Genomic DNA, 25,797 nt, shown 5'->3' on the forward strand with positions numbered 1-25,797 from the left:
ATAATGCAGTGGCGCTACGGGTGGGTTGTATCCACATTATTTGACGTAGAGCTTAAAATATTGGCAGAACATTTTATATTGTGTCTAGGATGGTTGGTATTGAAAATGAGATATATCGGTCGACGTTTTGTTATGGCCGCCATGTAACGGTACCTCCCGATATTCGGAGTTTTGATGATTTTTACCACATTATTCCACGGATTTGTCCAAAAATGTGTATATGTAGTTCGTAATGGACTCTAGCTTCGGTGGCGAAAAATTGTATGTATAGGTGCTCGTTTTGGTATTGCCCTCATAAAACGGTATCTCCCTATATCCGGTATAGCCAAATATCGTAGACAAGCAAATCATATATGTGAGACTAAATTTTGAGATACAGAGGGCCTCTTGCTTTTGGAGATGATCGGAAAATAATTAGGGGGTTCCGTGACATAACTTTAAAAGCGAAATCTTCCAAAATGGATTTGGACATAAGGGGGCTTCAAACATATTGTAGTGTTGTAGGGTATCACATGATCGGCCCCGCACGACTATAGCCTTTGCTAACTTGTTTTATATAAAAATGTTTTCTTTTCTCCAATGGTGGAGGGTATTTAAATTCCGGCCTGGCCGACCTAAATGTTTTTATACCCTCCACCATAGTATGGAGGGTATATTAAGTTTGTCATTCCTTTTGTAACACCTCGAAATATACACAAAGTATATATATTCTTGATCAGCATAAAATTCTATTTCGATTTATCAATGTCCGTCCGTCTGTGGAAATCAGTCTAGCTTCCGAACGAAATGAAGTAAGTTGATAAAAATTTACTCAAATGTGTATTATGCAGAACTTTTGGTATTGAAAACGGACTATGTAGGTCCACGTCGTATAGCCCCATAAAACTGTACCCCCGATATTCGGTATTTTGATGATTTTAGCGACATTATTTACCGGAATTGTTCCAAATTTGGTATTTGAAGTTCGTAATAGATACTACAGCCGAAGACAGAAAATGAGCCATGTAGAGCCACGTCTTTGTATTGCCCCCATATAACTGTACCCCCGATATTCGGTATTTTGATGATTTTAGCGACATTATTTTCCGGAATTGTTTCAAATTTCGTATTTAAAGTTCGTAATGGATACTACAACCTATGCCAGAAAATTGTCTGTGCAGGTCCACGTATTGTACCTCCCAATATTCGGTATTTTATTTATTTTAGCTACATTATAAACATATTTTTTTTTAATAGCTTATGGCAAAGGTTGCCTATGCAGGTCCACGTCGTCGTATAGATTCTAATATACGGCTACATTCAGTATTTTTAAGATTTTAACAGAATTTTTAATGGAGTTTAATTTTTTGAAAATTGCCAGATTTATAACAAATGGTTGAGGTACTTAAGTTTAGCCCGGCCGAACTTAAAACTTTTTTACTTGTTTTACTTCTTTTTAAATTTTAAATTATAAAATTTTTGTTTTTATATCCTCGAAAACACCTCAAAAATATGCTTCCTCAAGAAAAATCAAACTAAACTATTCCTATATAATCTGCATTTTCAAAAATGTTCCCTGTTCTGAATATGTAAACATATATAAATACTTAATTATCCATAATGCATATATATATATGAAGGGTTCACAGCTATACCGAACTAAGTCATAAAAACATAATTCGAAGATATTTAGAGGTAAAGTAAATGCACTGTCATTAATTTCTAGAAGGAATATTTCAGTCTACTAAAACAAAATGTAAAAGTCTATATTCAAAATTAACTAATGATATAAATTTAAAAACAAAAATATATAAATATATTACTTAAAAAATATTTAAAAACAAAAAATCTACTTTGGTTCATTATTATTCTGAATAAAATTTGAATGTTTCATAGCTAAAGCGAACCAAGTCAACAAAATATAATAAAGTGTTCGCTATATGACTAAATATAGTTGATGTTCCGCTTGTAATAAGCAACTGATGTTGATAGCTTTGGAAAAGGCAATGCTTTTTTAAGGTCGAAAGTACAGATATAGTGTTCATCAGATGGTACTTCTGTATTCAGTGAGTCTCGAGCTAGCTGTGCTGCTTTTAAATGAAGTTCCTGTTGCCAAATTAAATTTGTAGTTTCTTCTCCATCGAATTTTATTCTCATGTCAAGTCCATCACAAATTCGACAGGTATCCTTATTCGGAGACTTAAAATGTAAATAGAATTTCGTGCTGAATACTTTATAATAAAAATACATTTTATTTTGCATAATCTGCAAGTTTCCAAAATGACTTCTCTGTCAGATTCATTCACCTGGCTGTTACATTTTATTTTGCATCCACAATCATAATTAGGTATAAACGTTTTTGCGGAAATCGTAAGACCCTTCTGATTTGTGTATGCTTTTCCACTGTTGCAGCGAAGCTTACGCACATTGTGCTTCCACTTTGCCGGGATTATTCATCTTTTCAAAACGATTATACTTTTAAAAATTATAAAAATAGCGAATATGGGGAGTTACCGTAATATGGGGTCTATACGAAAACGTGGACCTGCACAGGAAAGTTTTGTCATAGTCCATTACAATATTTAAATGGGAAACTGGAAAACATCCGGTAAATAATATCGCAAAAACATCAAATTTCTGAATACGAAATACGAAAGTCACCAAAATACCGATCATTTTCAATACCAAACGCCCTGTAGACCAAACACACATCTGAGTAAAATTTTATCAACCTACCTCAATTGGCTCGGAAGCTAGAGTGATTTCCACCGATTGATGGACATCGCAAAACCGACATTGAATTTTATGCTGATCAAGAATATATATACTTTGTAGAGTCTAAAATTTATATTTCGTGGTGTTACAAACGGAATGACAAACTCAATATGCCCTCCATACTATACCCTCCACGTACTATGGCTGAGGGTATACATACCTTTTAACTAGTTTTTATACCCTACACCACAAGGGTATTATGTCTTTGTGCATTTGTTTCTAACAGGTAAAAGGAAACGAAATAGACCCATAGTTCCTTTTGATGATCTGCATAGAATCACATTCTGAGTCGATTTATGCATGTGCGTCCGTCCGTCTGTCCATGTATTTTTGTAAACAAAGTACAGTTCGCATTTATTGCCCTATCCAGATGAAATTTTGCACAAATCATTTGTTTGGCCCAAGGACGAACCCTATTGAAATCGGTCATCATTTAGATATTGCTGCCATATATTTCTTCGTCCGATTTGCCTTTTATTGTGCACCAAACGTGTAATATCAGCCCGAATAGTATGGAATTTTGCACGTACGATTAGATTGGACCTGAAAATAAGTATGCCAAATTTGATCGAAATCGGTTCAGATATAGCTATAGCTCCCATATATATTGTTCATCCGATTTGTTATTTTTGTTCTCCGCAGACGTAATATGCACTCTGTAACAACAATGTTTGGGGAAATATATCAAATACAGCTCAGAAATACATTTGCTAAATTTTATCGACATCGGTTCAGATTTGGATATAGGTCCCATATATAACTTCGTCCGATTTATCTTTTATTTTGCACCAAACGTCAAATATTTGTCCAAATTAGATGAAATTTGGCACTTACGACCGAATTAAGTCTAAAAGCTGGTGTGTCAAATTTGGTGAAGATCGGTTAGATATTGCTATAGCTCCCATATATATTTTTAATCCGGTTTGTTATTTTTGTCCTCCGCAGCCGTAATGTGCACTCTGTAACAACAATATTTGGGGAAATATATCAAATACAGCTCAGAAATATATTATTATATATGGATATAGCTCCCATATATACTTTTATCCGATTTCAAATTAATTGTGCAAATGGGCAATACAAGTCCGAATTTAAAAGATGCAAATGCTTCGGAATATTTAGTCCTTTGAACCTTAAATTTTAATTATAATCATAGCGTGTATGATTGAATTCTCACATCAAAAATTTTAATTGTTATGCGCAGCTCTACTAAATTAGCAAAGTGGTGTAGGGTACTGGTTTTTTTAATATTGCTGAAAAATGGACGGCAATATGCACTTGCTCACTAATAGTACTGATTCAAAGTGAAACACATTGACTTGGTTCATTTTTGCTTTGAATAAAAACGAAAAGGACAGTCGTTGACTTAGGTTTTTTACCGTTATCTTTGGAACGAAGCACTTTTTGACATTGTGCTTTGCAGAGTAAATAGATTTGCCACATGCGGGGACATTGGCATTAGTTTCGGCATTTTTTATTTTTCATGACTTGGTTCGGTATAGCAGCGAGCCCTCCATATATATATTGCATATGGTGATTATAGGCGACAGTCTTACCATCATTTGGCCTTCGTAATTGGCTAATAGAACTCATCTATTATAGCCAAAATAAATATCCATCGTTGTGTGGCTGCAAAAAATAAAAACAACAAAAATAACAAAGAGAATCACATTTTATTGATGGAGGAGGAGACAACTTTTGGCATGACAAAAAATGACAAATGCCCGCCAAACCAAACCAAACCAAAACACAACACAACGTCATTTAATTTTGTTCAAAACAATTTCGGTGAATCAAGGAAATAGGATAGTAAAAATAGAATCCACCATTCAGTCATTTTCGTAGATGTCGCATCTGTGTGCACTCAAGTAATTAAAAGCAAACAAACTTTTGGCCTAGTGGGTGGATGGATGGATGCGCTGATGGAATAATATGTGTGCAGTCAATTGAAAATAATTAAGAATCAATTGAACGAAACAAAGAATAAGTAAGAACTACTATTGCGTTTTATTGAAAACAGAAGAAATTGTTGTTTTTGTTTTTAGCTAGCAAAATTATATTCAAAATTAGGCAATCGAATAGAATTAAGTTCATTCAATGTGTATCCCAAAAGGAAAAGAAAGGAAGAAATATGGGACATGTTTTCAGACATTTGAAAATAATGTGTATTAAAGATAAAAAGCTAAATCCGTGCGGAGGCATGTGATAATATTTATCTTTGGAAGGGCTAAAAGCTACTAAAAATAGTTTTTCGGTAATTTCGTAAAAATATTCAAACCGTACTCGACATCGCCGTATCTCTCAGCTCACAAAGACAAATTTTTATTTTTTTTATAACTTCCAAAAATCAAAATTTACAAAAAATTATTTGTCTACATTTTATTAGTACACTATGTTAGTAATTTAAAAAGAAAAAAAAAATAAAATTTTTATTCGATTAAATTAAAAAAATAAATTAATATTTAAAGAGATCATATTTCAATGCCAAACTCCTACAATTTGTATAATTTAAAGTATTTTTAGATATTAATATTTTGTATGCATTCCTTTACATTTTTACCATTTGCAGCCATTTTGACATACTTTTAACAAGTTTTATTTTCGCAAAAGCTAGGTTAAATTTTTTGCCATTCTTCCAACAAAGCTTTCTTCAAATCTTCTTTGCAAGGATTTTTCCATCGAGATAGCTCCATAAATTCTCTATGGGGTTTATGTCTGGACTCTGGGCTGGTGTATCCATGACGTGGAGACAATTATATTGCAGCCACGACCGCACTTAATAAGACTTGTGTTTCGGATCATTGTCTTGATAAAAACAAGTATAAAATCATTAAGTTCGGCCGGGCCGAACTTTTAATACCCTCCACCTTAGGGTAAAATTAGTTCTCTAATTGGTAGCTTATTTACCTGTGTACCTGTTGTTAGGAAAAGGGAACAACTTCGCACAGAAACATGGATTAAGGCTAGCGATGTCACATTTGCTAGATCCGTTAGAGATTTAGCTTTTAATGCATTTCAATTAGACCGTTGTCAGGAGAATTGAGCTGTTGACTGTATATATATAGAAACAGGGCAAGGACCGTTATTAGAAGGGCAAAGAGGAAACATTTTGTAGCAATGTTTGGCAGGTTAGATACATCTGGCGTTTGGAAATTGTTGCGTAATGCAGGTTATGTAAATCAAAATCATTCTGTTTTTGATATTGATGTGCATGACATAAATTGTTCCTTTATTAACACTGACCATAGACCTGCAGGGCAAGTGGACTTTATGCAGGATGTAGATTCTAACACGTTATTTTCGTTTCGATGCGTTGAGGAGGCTGAAGTTTTTGAAGCATTGCACAAAATTCACTCTAAATCAGTAGGGGTGGATATGATACCCATACGATTTATTAAGTTAATTTACCCGTACGTCATGGATATATTTTTACACTTCGTGAACTATATATTAGTAAGCTCTACTTTTCCACTTGCATGGAAAAAAGCTCGTGTTGTCCCCATCCCCAAATCGAATAATGTTAGTTGCCCAGATGACCTTCGCCCAATTTCTATACTACCATCTGTATCTAAGATAGTAGAGATTATAATGAAGAATCAAATTGTGGAATATACTTCGAGTCTAATATCTGACACTCAATATTCATTTCGAAGAGGGCATAGCACTACACACTTGCTTATAAAGGCAACGGATAATATACGCCAGAATATCAACGAGGGCAGAGTAAGTGTACTTGTTTCTCTGGACTTATCAAAAGCTTTTAACTCCGTAGATCACATCATTATGATAAATAAACTTAAGAATATATTTAATTTTTCGTCCACGGCGTGTAGGCTAATGTATTCCTATCTCAGTGGTAGGTCCCAGTTTGTGGCTCTGAACGGTTGTCAGTCGGATACTGTTTTGACCTATAGTGGCATACCGCAGGGGTCGGTATTAGGACCACTTTTATTTATTTTGTATGTGAATGATCTTAAGGATGTCACTGATTCTGAGTCATGTAAAACTTATCAATTCGCGGATGATATTTTCCTCCTTTTTAGTGGTGACCGTGAGTCGCCGACAGTGTTTGAAAATCGCATTAATACGTGCCTTGTTCAGTTTTCATATTGGTCATCCATGAATTTACTTACAATAAATCCAACCAAAACAAAAGCCATGATGTTTGGAGCATTTAAAAATCATACTATTAATACTATTAATGTAAAGTTGCTTAATGATGATGTGGAATTTGTCCCCCATCATAAATGTTTAGGAGTGGTAATTGATAATGAGTTGTCTTTTAAGAATCATATTGACATCATATCTGGGAAGGTGTGGTCTTATTTACGACGGTTTTATGCATGTAACCTATATTTACCTTGCTATATAAAGGAAAAGTTGGCGCATACTCTGTTAATGTCTACAATATTATATGGCATTGAGGTAGTGTCCGGTGCTACTGGTATTCACCTTCTCCACTTACGAAGAATCGTAAATTCTATAGTTCGGTTTGTATATAAGGTCCGTGGAAGAGAACATATATCTGAATACGTGAAACGGTTTATCGGATGTTCATTTAATGAATTAATTACCTGTCGTAATCTCGTATCCTTTTATAATAATAAGAAGTGGTAGACCAGTTTCTTTGAGGATGAGTTTCACATTTTCTCATTCAACAAGAAACCCTCAAATTTTTATTCCTAGGATCTTTAGAAATGATTATGCACGATCGTTTCTGGTGCGGGTCGCGCGATGTTGGAACACATTACCCCAGGAATTAAGAGTTTTTTCACATTCTAACAATGTTTTTCGATTAAAACTGCTTCAACATCTTGCATCCTAATTGTTGTTGTTATATGTAGCCGTTTTATAACTTGATTTTTTTTTTGCTATCTAATCTAAAAGTTATTGTTAACATGGACTTTAATTACCTTGTATTCTAATTTTTATGGCTGGGGAGCCAATAATAATAATAACAAGTACTTTATATAGTATATATACATAAGTACATACATTAGTACGTATGTATATATCATGAAATTGTGAATTTATTTACTTTATTATTGAATTGTTTTTTAACTCAGGTTTAAAGTAGGCTATGTAATAATTATGTACGGTCTATTAGGCCTTTTTATTACAAATGGATTAATAAATAAATAAATAAATAAAAAGTAACATTAGAAGAAATGTCTCGCCACACGAACTAGGACTCATTATGACCCACAAATACCAATTTTTAGACAAATAAGTGAAAAAATGTGGCAAAAACTATTAAAATACCGAATATCGGGAGGTACCGTTATATGGGGGCTATATCAAATCATGGACCCATGCATGCAATGTTTCGCCACCGAAGCTGGAACTCATTATGACCTACAAATAACAATTTTCAGACAAATCCGTGAAAAAATGTGGCATAAATCATCAAAATACCGAATATCGCGAGGTACCGTTATATGGGGACTATACCAGAACGTGGACCGATATATCTCATTTTCAATACCAACCATCCTAGACACAATGCAAATTGCTATGCTAAATTTTGGCGCTCTACGACAAATAATGTGGGCTGTATCGTGATTTCAACAGAGAGACGGACATCGTTAAATCGACTTAGAATTTTATACTGATTATGAATATTTATACCTTATGGAGTCTAAGACGAATATTTAAGGATGTTGCAAACGGAATGACAAAGTTAATATACCCTCCTCTCCAGGGTGGAGGGTATAATAATAATATTCGCCAAGACCGAGCTTTTCCTTACAGAGTGGCAAACTTTCAAAAAAATGAACCCCACACTATTACTGACCCACCACCGTGCTTCACTGTAGGTCTCATATTTTTGGCAAGGAGTGCTTCATTTGCCTTTTTCCGTACATAAGGTTGAATTTGCTCTCGTCCATGAACCGCACGTTCTTCCAAAATGAAAAATTGTTTGATATTAGCTCTTTTGCAAATCGCAATCTTACTTCTGATTTCACTTGCTGATTAGAGGTTTATGTCTAGCTCTCTTTCCATTGCAATTCTACTTATGCAGTATATTTCTTATTGTTTGAGGGCAACATACTTTTCCCGAACCCTTTTCAGAAAGTTTCGGAAAAATGATTTGCCGTAACAGTATATTTTACGGCAAATCATTTTTCCGAAACTTTAAAGAAATACCGGATTTTTGTATAAAAGACTCAAGATATTTAAACATCGTTCCCTTTGATGATCTGCATAAAATTCTGAGTCGCATTATCCATATCCATCCGTCCCTTCGTCCGTCTGTCCATGTATTTTTTTTATAACCCGATCCAGATGAAATTTTGCACAAACCATTTATATGATCCAAGGGCGAACCCTATTAAAATTTAGATATAGCTCCCATATATATCTTCGTCCGATTTTCTTTTTATTGTGAACCAAACGTGTAATATCAGACCTAATAGTATGGAATAGCACATACGACCATATTAGGCTTAAAAATAAGTATGCTAAACTTGATCGAATTCGAACTTTTGGACTTATTATGATCACTTACAATGATTTTTTTTTTCAAAAACTTGAAACCTGCGTGGGGAAGATACTAGAAGAAATGGTCCGATCTCTACCATCTTTCTAACAGATCTTGTATTAATATTGAGATGTAATTTCGCGTTTAATGAGCTTCACCCTTTGTTAGAGAGGTACCAGAAGGAGTAAACCGATATAATCCATCTTCACACCAGATCTTGGATTAATAAAAATATTAGGATATGTCTAATTTGCATACAATCGGGCTCTCACATCACATTTTAAAAGAGTTATAATTATTAAAAATGTCAACCCTTTGTGGGGGAGGTCCTTGTCGGAATGAATCGATGTTGTCCATTTTCGCACCTGACCTAGAACTGATGCAAATATTCATCGGGTTAGCCTTTCTCTCTCTCTGCAGTAAAATATATTCTTAAAAAATGCAACCTTTTGTGGGGGATGTACTGGAAGGAGTGTACCGATATTCTCCATCTCCGAACTCGATATAATTTTGATAATAATATTACAATTTACCAAGTTTGGGAAAGCCAAAAAACCAAAAAAAAAAAAAAAAAAAAAAAAATAAGAGGTCAACTTTTCACGACAGCTAATCTGGAATTTTCAGAACAACTCTCGTATTGACAGATGACGTACATTATGACGTATTAATTGTGGTAGCCAGACCTGTTTATTATGATAAATAATATTCTTAGAAAAATTATTAAAAAATAAAAACAAATTACTCGCCCACTTAGATCTCGGTCTTTGATCTCTGTTAGCACCAGCAAGTATACGCTATCGTATTAACGTTTTCCAACACTGTTTATTCATCTCTTAGCACCCACGCTCGTTATCAATGACACTCTTCAAAACTTCAAAACATTTGCTGGTATTCCAAAGCAAAACGTTAAGAGTAATCCAAAAGATATTTAACAAAATTAGTCATGGAACATATAATCGACTAGAAAGTGTCATCAGTATAAGACGGGACGTCAAACGTTCAGCTGGTATTAAATTTGTTGTATTAAATTTGTTGTATTTCAAATATTCTAAACATTTTCAACACAAAAGAAAATAAAAACAAAAATGTCTTCAAAACAATACGATACCGATAATGATGAAGAAACCGAAATGGAACGAGTTGCCGTCAAGGAGAGGTCTTCAAAAAAGGAATATCTTCATTTTCTCAAATACATCGGCGACAAAAAGGCCAAGTTGGGCGAAAGTATTAGGTTTAAAACCATCATAATTGCTAAACCGGTGGTCTATGTCCAATGGCGTTTCAATGGCGAATACATTCAGGAGGGCAACGACAACTTTGAGATATCCTCCAAGGGAAATCATTTTATGTTTACCGTTAAAAAAATGTCTCCAGACATGGTTGGTTCGGTAGAGGTTGTGGCCAGAAACCATGTTGGTGTTGCGTGTTTAAAAGTTAAGCTAGAACTGGAAGAATGAATGAAAGACAATTTAATTTATTTTTTAAGTCATAGAATGTGTAAAATTATATATGTTGATAAATTTAACTAATAATAAAGTTGATAAATTAATAAAGTTTATTAATTTAAAAAAAATATATATTTCATTATTATTATTAACAGAAATGGGGTTTCCGATCTTTCAATTTAGTCAAATCAGCTGAAAGTCGATAATCGATTTTTCGCCTTTTAATCCAAATTTCGACTCAAAATCGAACATCGATCTTCTAGTAGGAGAATCAGTGGATGTTAATTTTTGTATCCTCCACCATGCTATGGGATGGTATATTAACTTTGTCATACCTTTTGTAACTCCTCGAAATACTAATGTCAGACCCAACAATGTATATATTTTTGATCAGCGGAAAATTCTAAGTCGATTTAACGATGTCCGTCCGTCTGTCTATCTGTTGTAATCATCTTCGGACGAATTAAGATAGAAGGTTAACGTGAGTATTTTGCCAGTAGATAGGTTAAGTTCCAAAATGGGTAATATCGGTTCACGTTTTCGTATAGCCCCCACTAACGGCACCTCCCTCATTTCGGTATTTTGATGAGTTAAGAGACATCATTCGCCGCAATTGTACTCACATTTCCTATTTGAAGTTCGTAAAGAGTACTACAATATTGACAGAAAATTGTCTATGCAGGCCCAAGTCTTCGTATAGCCCAGTGTACCTCGCTTTATTTGGTATTTTGAAGATATTAGCGACATTATTCACCGGGATTCAAGAGGATGAATCCACATCCAATATTTCTGTTCAAAACTATTTCAACGTTTCCATATGGAAACCCTAAAAACAAACTTTCACCCAATACGAAATTTAGTACCACTTAGTACTTTTCGAACATAATTAGTACAATTATGGTATAAATTTCAGACCTCAATATCAAATTTCAGGTTTTCAGTTCTATTCCTTCCCCCAATACCAAATATTGTACAATTCACTACATTTCGTACAATTATAGTACACATTTCCGAATGAAAATGACCTCCATATCTTTTCATGCACTTGCAAATATTTCCAAAACCACATCTTTATCACAACCCTACCAACAACAGGCATCCCAATACGAAAATATCAAACTTACTTTTCAACCTTGATTTTCATAACAAAATTTCAAGGTTTTGGTTTATCCGTTCTATTAATACCAAACGGTACCATTGTAGGAGTTTAGTAACGTTTTATAACCTTAAAGTTCGAATTCCTATAGTACATCTATCCATCAGTGACTCCCATTCCAAATTTCAGGATTCTAGTTCATTCCGATTGTCCAGTACAAAGTATTCAGTATTGAGTACATTTTAGTATTTTTTGCAACCTTTTGGTACGAATTTCCAAAAACCGAGCCTTACAGGGTGAGATGAAAAACTGCAACCAACTTCAGACTGCTGTCATTTCTAAGCCGCTCGTCCGACAGCTGTTAAAATTATCCCAGTGACAGCTCACTATATTTTTTACAAGCGTACAAAAGCATTTTGGTGAGAATTTTGCGGACAAAAAGTTATTCGCGATGGAATTCAAGCGTGATAGTGTGATTTCTTTCTTCTGGACAACCACAAGTGGTGGCAGATCAACAGCCAGTTCGGCCTGAAAGAAAATGGAAGATATTGATTAGGTGTAAGGAAAAGAATAATTTTCTGGGAATATAAGAGTGAAGCACCTACTCATTCGAATCGATTGGGCATAACTACGAATAAAGGAACTCTCTTCATTTGACTGACCGAATGCAATCAACAATACCGCTAAACATGTATGATCTCAAACCTTACATCTTTTAAAGGTCATAATCGTATTCTATTAAAAACGTTCGTAGGGTATTCCAAACGATTGGTTGCTGTGAGTAAAAAGCGATAAAAAACAATAATAATACATTGTATAATACAAAAGACCCAACGTATGCCTGACATAATGAGGCCCAAACCTAATGTCGCCGTAATAGAAGACCATTATTATGGTTGTTATTTTCATTATTTCATGTAATTACTGTACGCATTCGCGTAGTCTCCAAGCTACACAGCAATTCACAAACACTCCCCATGGTGTTTATTGTTCTGTAAAATCATTTGTTAAGTGACAGATAGTGTTGCCACGTGCGTAACATTTTATTTGAGACTAACATATGTGGAAAAATAAATTTATGTTAAGTGGATTTATGTGTGATATTTTACCCTAAAGAGAATGTATTAATTAAAAGAACACATAAATTGAAAACTAAAATTCTCTCTAACAAGTTTCTGAACTTAGATCAAGTTCTATATCGGTCAATTTTTTTCGTATAGCCCTCACATAATAGTACCTCTTCATTTTTCAACGGTATTATCTATTTGAAGGTTGTCAATATATGTGTGGTATATCTCCTATATAACGATATCATATTCGGTATTCTGAGAAATTTTCCCAATTTTTTCCACGGAATTGTCTGATATTTTTTATTTAAAGTTCCTAATGTGTGTCTAACAGCCTAACGAAAAAATTGTGTCCTCATTTTGACTATGTATATATCATTGGGAAGGTTATAAAAAAGTCCGTCCCTGTCGAACTTATTAGTTTTTTACTTGTTTTCATTTGTAATGTATGATTATATTTTATATATTTCAAATTCATCTCACTTATATAATATATATTTCAAATGAGCCTACTACAACATTTCAGATTTCCAATTCTATCCTATTCTCCAATACTAAATTTAGTACCATTAAGCATTTGTCGTACTTTCATAGTACATATTTTCAAAAACAAATTCAAATATCAACCCAAAACACTAATGGCGATCCAATATCAACATTTTACAATTATAGGTCCTTCCGTTTAACCAATCGTAATTCGTACCGAATTTGGTACCATTTAGTGCAGTTCTTGCACATAATACACATTTCCAAAACCATCTCTCTATATTAAACCCAAACCTCCGTTCACATTATACCAAATAGTGCGAAATTTAGTGTTTTTTAGTACACTTATAGTTCAAATTTCATAAATAAATCTTACATATATCAAGGATCCAAATGATTATATTTATCCGTTTGACCAAAATAACGAGTTCGTAATGGATACTACCTCCTATGACACAATATTGTTTATGCAGGTCAATGTCTTTGTATAACACCCATATAACGGCACCTCCCTGTAATGGATTTTTTGGTGATTTAAGCTCTACTTTTCACAGGAATTATTTCAAATTTGGAATTTAAGAGTTCGCAATGGGTACTACTTTCTATGCCAGAAAATAAATCTATAAAAGCCCAAACTTTCGTACCTTTATATGGGGGCCTTACACGGCAGGAATTAGCTACTTTAGTTCCGGAATTTTGATGATTGAGCCAATTTTTCAATGAAATTGTGTGAAAATCCACAAAGGGAGTTCCTTCAGAGTACTTTGCACCCTGGAAGACTATTGTCTATATATATTGTATATCCCCCATTTAACGGTACCTCCTTATATTCGGTATTTTGATGATTTTAGATACATTCTTCAATGGAATTGTCTAAAAATCCATATTAGAATTTCTTTCTAAGCACTTTACTCCCTGGAAGAGAAATGTATATATAGGTCCACATTATCCTATAGCCCACATACAACGGTACATCCGATATTCGATATTTTGACGAATTTAGGGTCATTATTCGGGGTTGTTTCAAAGTTCGTATTTATAATTCGTAATGGGTACTACAGCCTATGACAAAAAATTGCGTATGCAGGCGCTTCGTATAGCCGGTTTCTCCCAATATTCGGTATTTTGATGATTTTAGCGACATTCTTCCCGGAGTTGTTTTAAATTTCGTATTTAGAGTTCTTAATGGGAACTTCAGTCTATGAAAGTAAATGTCTATGCAGGTCCGGGTCTTCGTATAGGCCCCAAATATCAGAACCTCTCCATATTCGGTATTTTGAGGATTTTAGGTACAATAGGAACCGAATTTGTTTGAAATTTGGTATTTGAAGTTCCAAATAAGTTTTACAGAAAATTGTCTATGCATGTCCAGGTCTTCGCATAGACCCGATATAACGATTCCTCCCTATATTTGATATTTTGATGATTTTGCCTACTTTATGCATCTATTTTTTTTTTCAAGTTTCGTATTTTAATATTGTAATGGCTTATCACATAAGTTGCCTATGCAGGTCCACGTCTTCGTATAGACCCCAATATAACGGTTATATTCGGTATTTTAAAGATTTTAAGAATTTTTAACGAATTTTATTTAAAAAAAATCTAAATTCGACCCGGCCGAACTTACTGCTTTTCTACTTGTTAAATTTTCGTTTGCTGCCTCATAATTTATTTTTGAACGCCAAAATGCTTATGTCGTTTAATTGTCATTTTTGGCTATATTTGGCCATTTTGGTTATATTTCGGTAGAAATATGTTGAAAAATAATAATTATGCTGGCAACCTTTTGTGAAGTTTTACAATTGCAACGCCATCAAACATGTCGCATTACAACAATTTTTAACTATCAACACAAAATATGTGACAAGGGGAGTACTTAACAACATTGGCACGGGCTGCGAGCCAACAACACCTTATCCATGAACATACATAGATATGTAGGTATTACATACATATTTACTTGAGTTGATGACTTTTCATCACAGAAAACGTGTTTTCGCTCGAAATGGCCGGGCAAGACGTTTACTGTTTGTTCGGCGTTAAATAAGGCAAAGGGGAATGGACGTCAAGGCGAGCAATAGAATGGAGGGGCTAAAATGCTGTAGGTTTTCTTGTCGTTGTTTGGATAGACTGGAAACTGTTGCCACAAAAAAAAGCAAAGATCGTCAACGAGTCGCCAAACAAATTGCAAACAAGTCAGCATTGGCGAATGCCGCAAGGTAAATGATGTTTGAAATGGCACACAAAACGCAAGAAATCTATGGAAAAAACAAAACAACCCAAATCAAGGTAACATTTGTTTTGTTACTTTGTTGGCCTTTTTTTAGTGTTCTGCAAATTCTTGGCAAATAATATCTTTGGAATTCATTTGTTATACACCTCGCTAAAACATTCCAAAAATAGGTAAGAAGCGTGATTTTGTTGCCATGAATTCAAGACGTAAAAATTACAATACGAAACGTAGACATATAATTAAGATTTCTAATTGGTTGGCCCGAGGCGAGGCAATGTGGCAAAAAATATATTGGTTTTTCACCAAAAAACATCGTTAACTACTATTTCGGTTTAAATCGTTTATTTACTTTGTCTTTTTAATGAATGAAACCGAAACTTGGCCTCAAAAAATTATGTTTTGGAAGATGTGGGTTTCCAGTATTGAGATGGAATTCTGGGCTTTGATTGGAGCCATAATGTCTGTGTTTTGTTTTTGCAAAGGTCTTATTTGTACTTCCACTTTTATTTCGAAAATTGTATAATTTAATTTCTACATTTCATAGGAGAACCCATAAGGTGTATACAGGGTGAGATAAAAGAACAAAGTCAAACGCCATAATTTTTACATATTTTTTTAAATTTTATTAAATGAAAGCAAAGATGTCGGATGCTCTGCGGTATTTTGGCCCATTCCCGGCGAAGCGCTTGCTTGAGGTAATCGACAATTTTGTATTTTTTAGTGCCAACCTTGCTTTTCAAAATACTCCGGACACAACGGATTGGTATCCGGGGATTTTGGTGGCCATTGTGTGCAGAAATTGAAGTGAGGAACCTAATTCTGTAACCATTCTTGGGTGGCGCGTGCTGAGTGCTGAGTCTTCTTGGAATGTCCAAGATCTGCGCCCAAAAAGTTTACGTACCCAAGGCTTTAATACACCCTCCGGTATTTATTCTGATGCCACTGTCGATTAATACGAGCAGAGAGCAACCATCGGCTGTTATGGCAGCCCACACCATCACCATGGCCGGCGCTTGAACTCTGATGGCCAACCGAAGATGCACATTTTCAGCTGAACTCTTTGGCAAGTAAGCACGATCATTTTGTTTGTTTACAAACTGCTGGACAACGAATGTTTTCTCATCGGAAAAAAACCAAATTTGGCAGTTCACCACTTTCGGCCAAGCGAAGTAACTCTTTACCTCTTTTGAGTCTATTTTCTTTCTGTTGCGGTGTAAGTTTTGCACTTTTTGGAATTTCAATGGTTTTACCCCGACCTCATTTTTCAATACTTGCCGAATGGAATATTGCGATATGTTCAGCTCACGAGCCATTTTTCGGCCACTGGGACGCGGTTTTGGATCAAGTCGCTTCTTTACTTTTCGAACCATTTCTGCTGATGGTGCTGTTTTCTTCCGTCCACTTCCTTGACGTCGGGCTACGCTATCAATATCACGGTAACGAGCGATGGAACGAGACACAAAAGATTTATTCACATTTAAATGCTGGAGTAGTTTAGGAATGACAGCAGTCTGTAGTTGGTTGCAGTTTTTTCATCTTACCCTCTCTACATATGGGCAAAGGTATTTCTGAATTATATTTTTTATGACCTCAAATATCGTTGTTACAGAGTGTATATTATAGCTGCGGAGGACAAAAATAACAAAGCGGATGGACAATATATATGGGAGCTATAGCTATATCTAAACCGATTTCGATTAAAATTGGCGCACTTATTTTCAAGCCTAATTCGGTCGTTTGTGGAAAATTTCATTCTATCTTGGTTAATATTACACGTTTGGTGTACAATAAAAAACAAGTCGCACGATGATATATCTGGGAGCTATATCTAAATTTTGACTGATTATCTCTAATTTCAATAGGGTTCGTCCTTAGTTCAAACAAATTATTTGTGCAAAATTTCATCTGGATCGGACTATAAATGCGACCTGTCCATTGTGTACAAAAATACATGGACGGACAGGTGGACATGCATAAATCGGCTCAGAATGTGATTCCATGCAGATCATCAAAAGGATCTATGGGTCTATCCCATTTCCTTTGGCCTGTTATAAAAAAAAATGCACAAAGACATAATACCCTGACCACCTTATGGTGTAGGGTATAAAAACCGAATATAGGGAGGTACCGTTGTACGGGGTTATACGAAGTCCTGTACCTGCGTTGACAATTTTCTGTCACAGGCTGTATTAGAAACTTCAAATATGAAATTTGTAACAATTCCGGTGGATAATGTCGCCAAAAGCATCAAAATACCGAATATGGGGAGGACCGTTATATTGAGGCTATACGAAGACTTAGATCTGCATTGACAATTTTCGATGACAAGCTGTAGTACCAATTAGGAAATACAACTACGAAATTTGAAACAATTTCGTTTGATAATGTCGCCAAAATTATAAAAATACACAATATGGGGAGGTACCGTTATATGGAGGCTATACGAAGACCTAGATCTGCATAGCAAATTTTGTCACAGACTATAATACCCATTAGGAACTTCAAATACGAAATTTAAAACAATTCAGGTTAATAATGTCGCTATAATCATCGAAATACCGATTATCGGGAGGTTTATATGGGAGCTATACGAAGACGTGAACCTGCATACGACGTTTTTTACATAGACAGCAGTATCCATTCCAAAATTCGAAAGCGAAAATTCCAACAATTCGGGATAATGATGTCGTTAAAATCGTCAAAATATCCAATATCGGGAGGCACCGTTATATGGGGGCTATACGAAAACGTGAACCGACATAGCCCATTTTCGAACTTAAACTACTTACTGGGAAAATACACATGTGTGCAAAATGTTAGCCTTCTATCTCAATTCGTTCGCAGCTCACGACAAGTTGGAGCTGGAGCAATGGACAGACAGACGGGCATCGCTAATTCGTCTTAGAATTTTACTTTGATCCAGAATATACCTAAATGAAATATAGCTCCTAAAGCTATAGCAAATTTGAATATAACTCCCATATTATATTTATCCGATTTTAAGTTTTTTTGAACACCAAATGGTTAATATAAGCCCGAATTAAATGAAAATTTGGCACATACTAACGAACTAAGCCTGGAAGAAGTTCCCCATAGACAGCTTGCAAACAGTTCATAGCAGTCTTTAAATAAAAAAATCCTCTCTTGCTTAACCGACGTTAATAACTTAATTCCAAGATTGTAATGCTCTAATGATCAAGCTTAACACTTTCAATCACATTTCCTCCAAGACTGGCCAAATGATGTGAATAGGAAACTGGTATGGAAATACGGGCAGAAGAAAAAGAAAGTTCAGCTACACATGGAGTTTCTCTGGCCAGAGGCCAACAACAAATTTATTTGATTGCCACAAAAGTCAACATAGCAACAACGACAAAAAAACACACACATACAACAATAAAATTAAATATTTCATTAACCCGAAACTCCTAACCATTTCAAATTCTCTCTTTGTAGGCAATCGTATTTTAACACGTTTCAATGAAATCTATGCCCCCACTGCACCATTTCCAACGACAACAACAACGTCAACAATGCCCAGTGCCAATGCAACAACCACAACTTCAAATAAAACCAAAGCAAAACCGACCCCAACAAATACAACGACCTCAACGGCAGCAGCAGCAACAACAACATTGGATTACGAAGCAGCAACAGCAGTAGCAGCAAGTGTCGTGCACACACCTGCAACGGCAGCGTCGACCACAACATCGCCAATGCACAAGTTGCCATTGCCACCCGACTTGAATTGTGAACGGGCACGTATCGAAATGCGTCTAAACGAAATCGAAAAACGCCAGACAGACGTGCGCACAGCCTGGCTGGAGCTGTTGCAGTCGGTGAGAGAAGCCAGAGAAGTGGCCCATCTGGAGGAGGGGGTGGCCTTTGTAACCAATTGGATTTTAAATACCGCCGAACAAAAGCTCAATCGTCAAACGAGTATCGGCTGTGATGTCAAGGCATGCGAACAGCTGAGGGCAGCTCACGACAAGTTGGAGCTGGAATGCCGCGAGACATATGGTTTTTATGCCGAGCTATTGTACAAAATCGATTCGTATGCTGGGAACAAGGATACGCCCGGCTATCGTGACCTATTGCCGCAGAAGGAATTCATGCAGTTTGTGTGTCGCTCGTTTGCAACTCGCTTGGAGCGGCGACGCAATATTCTCATTACTTCGTTGAGATTTTATCGTTTGGTAAGCGAATACTTTGAGCGCACCACGGAGGTGTTCGAGTCCCTAGTCATGGGTAGCGGTAATAAAATCGAAGATTTATCAGCAGCTACCAGTACACTGCAAAAGCTGAAGAGTTCCCAACAAAGTTTAGGTAAGTGGAGTATGGAGTATGTATATTTTGCGGTTAATTGTTTGAATTCTTGAGGTTTGGCAGATCTTTGAAAGAAAGGAACAATTTAAAATAAAAAAAGAAAGAGGAATACTGGGGCAACATTTCAAAAATAACTCAAATTCTTGTGGTTGTAAACAAAAAGAATAATAACCAGTAGGACAGGGATTAAAGTCGGTCGGGCCGATTATACCCTACGTATCTGCGCATATTTAGCAGTTCTATGCGTAACTAATATACGTCCATATAGAGAATTTGTGTAAGGTTAATAGTACCAACTTTGATCGTCATTGAATGGGTGTAATGGCCTTAGAGCGATTGAACTTTGAACTCCAAAGGAACTAATACTTGGGTGCAATATCTTAATCTGAATCGATTTCCACTACATTTTTCTGAGGTATTTTTTCGGCTGTATGTGACCTCTCGTACTTTTGCTATAGAGTATCATTGGGCACTAATATAAAATCGGATGAAACATAAGTATGAAAGTTATAGCTATATGGGAATCGATTTGATCCAAGCTTGGCAGACTTTGTTATAGTCAGAACTTGTTGGTATATTAAAAATTCAAGCAAATTGGAAAATCATAGCATCGTGCATCACATACATAAAATTATGGAGGAGTATTTAGGAGAGCTAATCCTAATTGAAAGCGATTTTGACAGAATTCGGCAAAGGTATTTCTAAGGTATGTGGGAGCTTTTGCAGGAGCTTCAAAAAAAAAAAAAAAAAAATAAAATTGGGATACAATTGGACAATATATGGGACTTGTACTTTTAGTACCAAAACTAATTTACAGACGGAGGGACAGGCTGACAGACATTCATAAATCGACTAAGGATAGGATTCAATACATATCACCATATATGCACACCCCTTAAGACCAAAAAGGGCTCAATATCAAATACCAGAATATCAGATCTATCCCTTCCCAATAATCCCAATAACAAATTTAGTACGCATTTCCAAAACAGTCTAGACACAAGTGATCCAAAATTAGTACTATTTAGTACTTTTCGAACAATTGTAGTACGCATATCCAAAACAAGCTTCTTCTCCCAACCACAGACACAGACATTGACATCCGTATAAAAATTCAGGATTACTCTATTCCATCACCCAATACCGATTTTAGTACGACTTTGTACTTTTCGTACAAATACATTTCCGAACCCAGATTCTATCAGTAATTTAAATATGCAAATTTCAGCATTTTATGTCAACCCCTTCATCTAATACCAAATTTAGTACTTTTCGTAAAATTATGGCGCACATTTCTGAATCCACCTCCATATTTCAATTCCAGATACCAACAGAGACCTCAATATAAATTCCGTCCCTATCCCTTCACCCAATACCAAATGTAGTACAATTTAGTACTTTTCGTAGAATTATAGTACACATTTCCAAAACCACCTCCATATGTCCAGGCTACACGTAAACAGCACTATCTATTCATCCAATACGAAATTGTAACAAAAATATTGTACCATTTAGTACATTTGGTATAACTATGGTACATATTTCCAAAACCACCTTTTTATATCAAACTTACTTCCCAACATTGATTTTCATACAAAATTTCTCTGGTTCTATTTCTATTTTTAAAATTTAAATACCATTTTAATACGAATTTCCAAAAAAAAAAATCAAACTGATCCTCGTGCAAAATTAGATTTTAGCTTCAGCCGCTTCGTGTGGACCTTTATTTCCAGTCAGCTATTTCACTTCTTCTTCATATATAGATTATGGAGCATTCGTCCGATGCCTTCCATTTCCCGATGAGGGAATCGCCTAGGGTCGTTAAAGTTGGAGTTGACCCTTTGGCGCCTATTCGAAGATAATATTGAAGTATAAACTTTATTATTGTCTCACTTTTGACATTAGTGTCCCCACCGCCCCAGTAAAAATAGTTCGGCCGGGCCGAACTTTGAATACCCTCCAGCATTTGGAACGATAAAATCCGTTAACAATTTTGTAAAAATCCTAAAAATACCCTAATATAACGGCTATATTCGGCATTTTTAAGATTTTAACAGAATTTTTAACGGATTTTATTTTTTTTTCGAAAATTTTCAAATTCCAGCTTTTCTCATAAGCCATTACTATAATCAAAATACGAAACTTGAAAAAAATCCGATGAATAATGTTGCTAAAATCATCAAAATACCGAGTATAGGAAGGTACCATTATATCGGGGCTATACGAAGTCCTGGACCTGCATAGATATTTTTCTGTCACAGGCTGTAGTACCTATTAGGAACTGAAAATAGGAAATTTCAAAAAATGACGGTGAATATTGTATCTAAAATCCTCAAAATACCGAATATGGGGAGGTACTGATATATGGGGCCTATACGAGGACATAGACCATAGACAATTTTCTGTCATAGACTATAGTTCCCATTACGAACTCTGAATATGAAATTTGAAACAACTCCTGTGAATAATATCGCTAAATCATTAAAATACCGAATATTGTGAGGTACCGTTATATAGAGGCTATACGAAGACGTGGGCCTGCATACACAATTTTTTGTCATGGTCTTCAGTTCTCATTACGAGTTCTAAATATGAAATTTAAAAACAATTCCGGTGAATAATGTTCCTAAAATCGTCCTAGAAAGAACTTCTAGTATGGATTTTTACACAATTTGATTGAAAATGTAGCAAAAATCATCAAAATACCGAATATAGGGAGGTGGGCTTACATAGGGGATATACGATATCGTGAACCTATATAGACAATTCTCTTTCAGGGGGTAAAGTACTCAGAAGGAACTCCTTTTGTGCATTTTTCATTGAATAATTTGGCCACAATCATCAAGATACCGAATATCGGGGGGTACGGTTATATGGGGGTTATAAAATATCGATATAGCTCATCTTCGAACTTGACCTGCCTTCATACAAAAGACAGACGGGCGGAATGACGGACGGACAGGTCTAAATCGTCTTATAATTTTACGCTGATCAAAAATACATCCATGTATGTTGGTTTTTTAATCAAAATGTAAACCTTCTGTGTTGGAGGTATCAGAGGAAGCAAGCCGATAAATTCTATATTCACATCAGATCTCTGGCTACCAAGATTTAAAAGAATGGCTGACTTGTTTTGCAAATTATGAGAGATATAAGTATTGAAAATTGTGAGTCTTTGTGGAGCAGGTACCGGAAGGTGTGGGTTTTGGAAGGGGGAGGGTGATTAGGGACAAGATCGCTTTCTTATTCTATGCTCTTCTATGAAAATATAAAATGGAAAATATTTTCTTTTTAACATTTTTCATTTGACATAGCTCTTCTTTACGAAAGTGTCATTGCAAAGAACAATAGTTAAGCTCCAGGCCCTCAAAAATACACCCCTATGAGAAATTCAATAAAACCACAACCCCAAAATTACAATATTTTCAATTCCCTTTTGGGCATATTACAGGCTTTGCTCTTTCTACGGTCTTTTAAAATCAATGAGCCGCAGACAAACCCGTACCTTCAAGGCTTTACCGCCTTCAATGTTTCCCGAACCTTTCATTAATTCAAAATGTCTCAATTCAAATTTCATTGTTCTCTTTTTTTTCGTTTAGCTGCCATTGAACGTGAACTGATCAAGGATGGCGAAAAACTCAGCGACATACTATCGATGCCGGTAAAAGATGCACTTGGCCGTGACCTACACATCGACTACAGCGACGACATTTACAATATCCGCGAAATTTTGGACACGACACTGGCGCGGCGTAAAATATTCAGCGACAGCGTTGAACTGCAAAAGCTCACCTTGGAACAGCTGACACACATTTTCACCTACGAACAGGATGCACGAATGGCCATCAAATGGCTGGACGATTTGTACAATGTCATGATCAAGTGTCATTCGCATGTGGGCTGTAACATCCATGAGATACAGGTGCAAAAGGATGAATTGCAAACGTTTCAGGAAACTGGAAAGGTAAGAAGCATGAGGTGTGTCAGATTGCAACAGCAAGGCAAGGAGGAATACGAGTGTAGAATGTGTATGATCGTGTGTGACTGTGTGTGTGTGTTTGCATGTGGTAAAACAATGCAGTCATACTGGTTACACCTGAACGGTTGGATGGCGATAATTCAGTCAATAGGATTGGCGGATTGCCACAATTGTGGGGCAGTTTTATGGTTGAAGGGTACTGCAAAGGGGGAATTTTGTTTGTGATCCAGTTCCAAGTTATTGGTGTTGAGTTGATGTCTTTGCTTTTATGGGAGTGCTCTGTTGTTTGACCACTAATCAGTGGTTTGTCTGGCTGTAATATGATGTCTTTTAGAATAGTGTATAGTAAATCGACTATTTTTATACCCTCCACCATTCTATGGCGGGTTTATTAACTTTGTCATTCCGCTTGTAACTAATCGAAATACTCATGATAGATCATACAGTCTATATGTATACATACTGGTTCAGAGTAAAATTCTATCTCGATTTAGCGATGTCCGTCTGTTTATCGGTTGTAATCACGGTGTCTTTCGAATGAATTGAGATAGAAGGCTAAAATTTTGGCACACATGTGTATTTTGCTAGAAGGCAGGTTTAGTTCGTAATTGAGCCATGTCGGTCCACCTCTCAATATTCTGTATTTTGATGATTCTTAGCGACATTACTCATCGGAAATTGCTTCAAATTTCGTATTTGAGGTTCGGAGTCGGTACTACAGCCCATGACAAAAAATTACTTATGCAGATCCAGGTCTTCTTATAGCCCCCATACCCACAGCCATACGGCTGGATATAGGTATACGAAGACGTGGACCTGCATGCACAATTTTTGTCATAGACTGTAGTACCCATTACGAACTTTAAATAAAAAAATTGAAATAATTCCAGTGAATAATGTCGCTACCATCATCAAAATACTGAATATCTGGGGTACCGTTATATGGGAACCATACGATTTCGGGACCGATATATCCCATCTTCGAACTTGACCTGTCTGCAGACAAATGACTGATCTGCATGAGGTACTAGGTATAGATATAGACAGAAGTATTCCAGTTCATCTAATACGGAGAATGAGCAAAACATTTGGAAACAAATATTTCCAAGTTTATGCGAATACTTAATCAAAATTTAAACTTTTTTCCAGAAGGAGTGGATCGATATGTCCAATCTTCCTACTAGACCTTGTGTTAATACAAATATTGGTATATGTGAAATTTGAAGACAATCGGACTAATTCTAAAGTTCTAAATTTGGAACCATTATGAGAGAGGCCCCAATACCCACAGCCCTACGGCTATTACTTGTTATGGCCAAAACGTGCCTCATCGAAGTATTAGTTTTAGACCTTAAGTCCCTTTATACCAAATCGGTTTCAGAATATTTGCAGTCGATCTAGAGGTGCCCGTCCGTCTGTCTGTCTGGCTGGTGCGCACGATAACTCTCGCATGAAGTATCCGATTTGGTCCGAACTTAGTATATCGCAACATTATCGTCAAACTTACATCAAGTTCGGAGATGAGCTAGCACTAATGCAAATATTAAGATTTCCAAAGATGGAGCAAAATCGGATTATCCTTTCTCATTCTGTGCAGTAAACGAAGGAGTAGACCGCCTTCTGGTACCTAACCCATAAAAGTTCAAAATTTTCAAAATAAAAAAATAAATAAAAAAATTAATAAATCTTTTACTGCACAGAATGAGAAAGTATAATCCGATTTTGCTCCAACTATCCAAATCCTATCCTATACAATATCATTCCACTCCATCAAGTACAGAATGGAGTTCAAAAAACGCGAAATTAACATCCGATTCCATTCAGACTTGGCACATCTCAATATTTCTATCAACACAAGATCTGTTATAAAGATGGTAGAGGTCGGACCATTCATCTGCTGTAATGATAGAATGTATCGGTTCACTCCTTC

At 35.7% G+C, this 25,797-nt stretch overlaps 1 protein-coding gene across 1 annotated transcript in view; it reads left to right on the forward strand.

Annotated features, from left to right (window-relative positions):
* LOC101897834 (uncharacterized) overlaps positions 1–25,797 on the forward strand; it is a 95,666-nt gene that overhangs the window by 42,427 nt on the left and 27,442 nt on the right. The window contains exons 6-7 of the mRNA XM_005190759.4: positions 19,019–19,888; positions 23,488–23,852. Of these exons, the coding sequence (XP_005190816.1) occupies positions 19,019–19,888; positions 23,488–23,852 (1,235 nt within the window). The remainder of the gene's footprint in view (positions 1–19,018; positions 19,889–23,487; positions 23,853–25,797) is intronic.

This window comes from Musca domestica, unplaced genomic scaffold, assembly GCF_030504385.1.
Source record: "Musca domestica strain aabys unplaced genomic scaffold, Musca_domestica.polishedcontigs.V.1.1 29, whole genome shotgun sequence".
In the NCBI taxonomy this organism is placed as follows: domain Eukaryota; kingdom Metazoa; phylum Arthropoda; class Insecta; order Diptera; family Muscidae; genus Musca; species Musca domestica.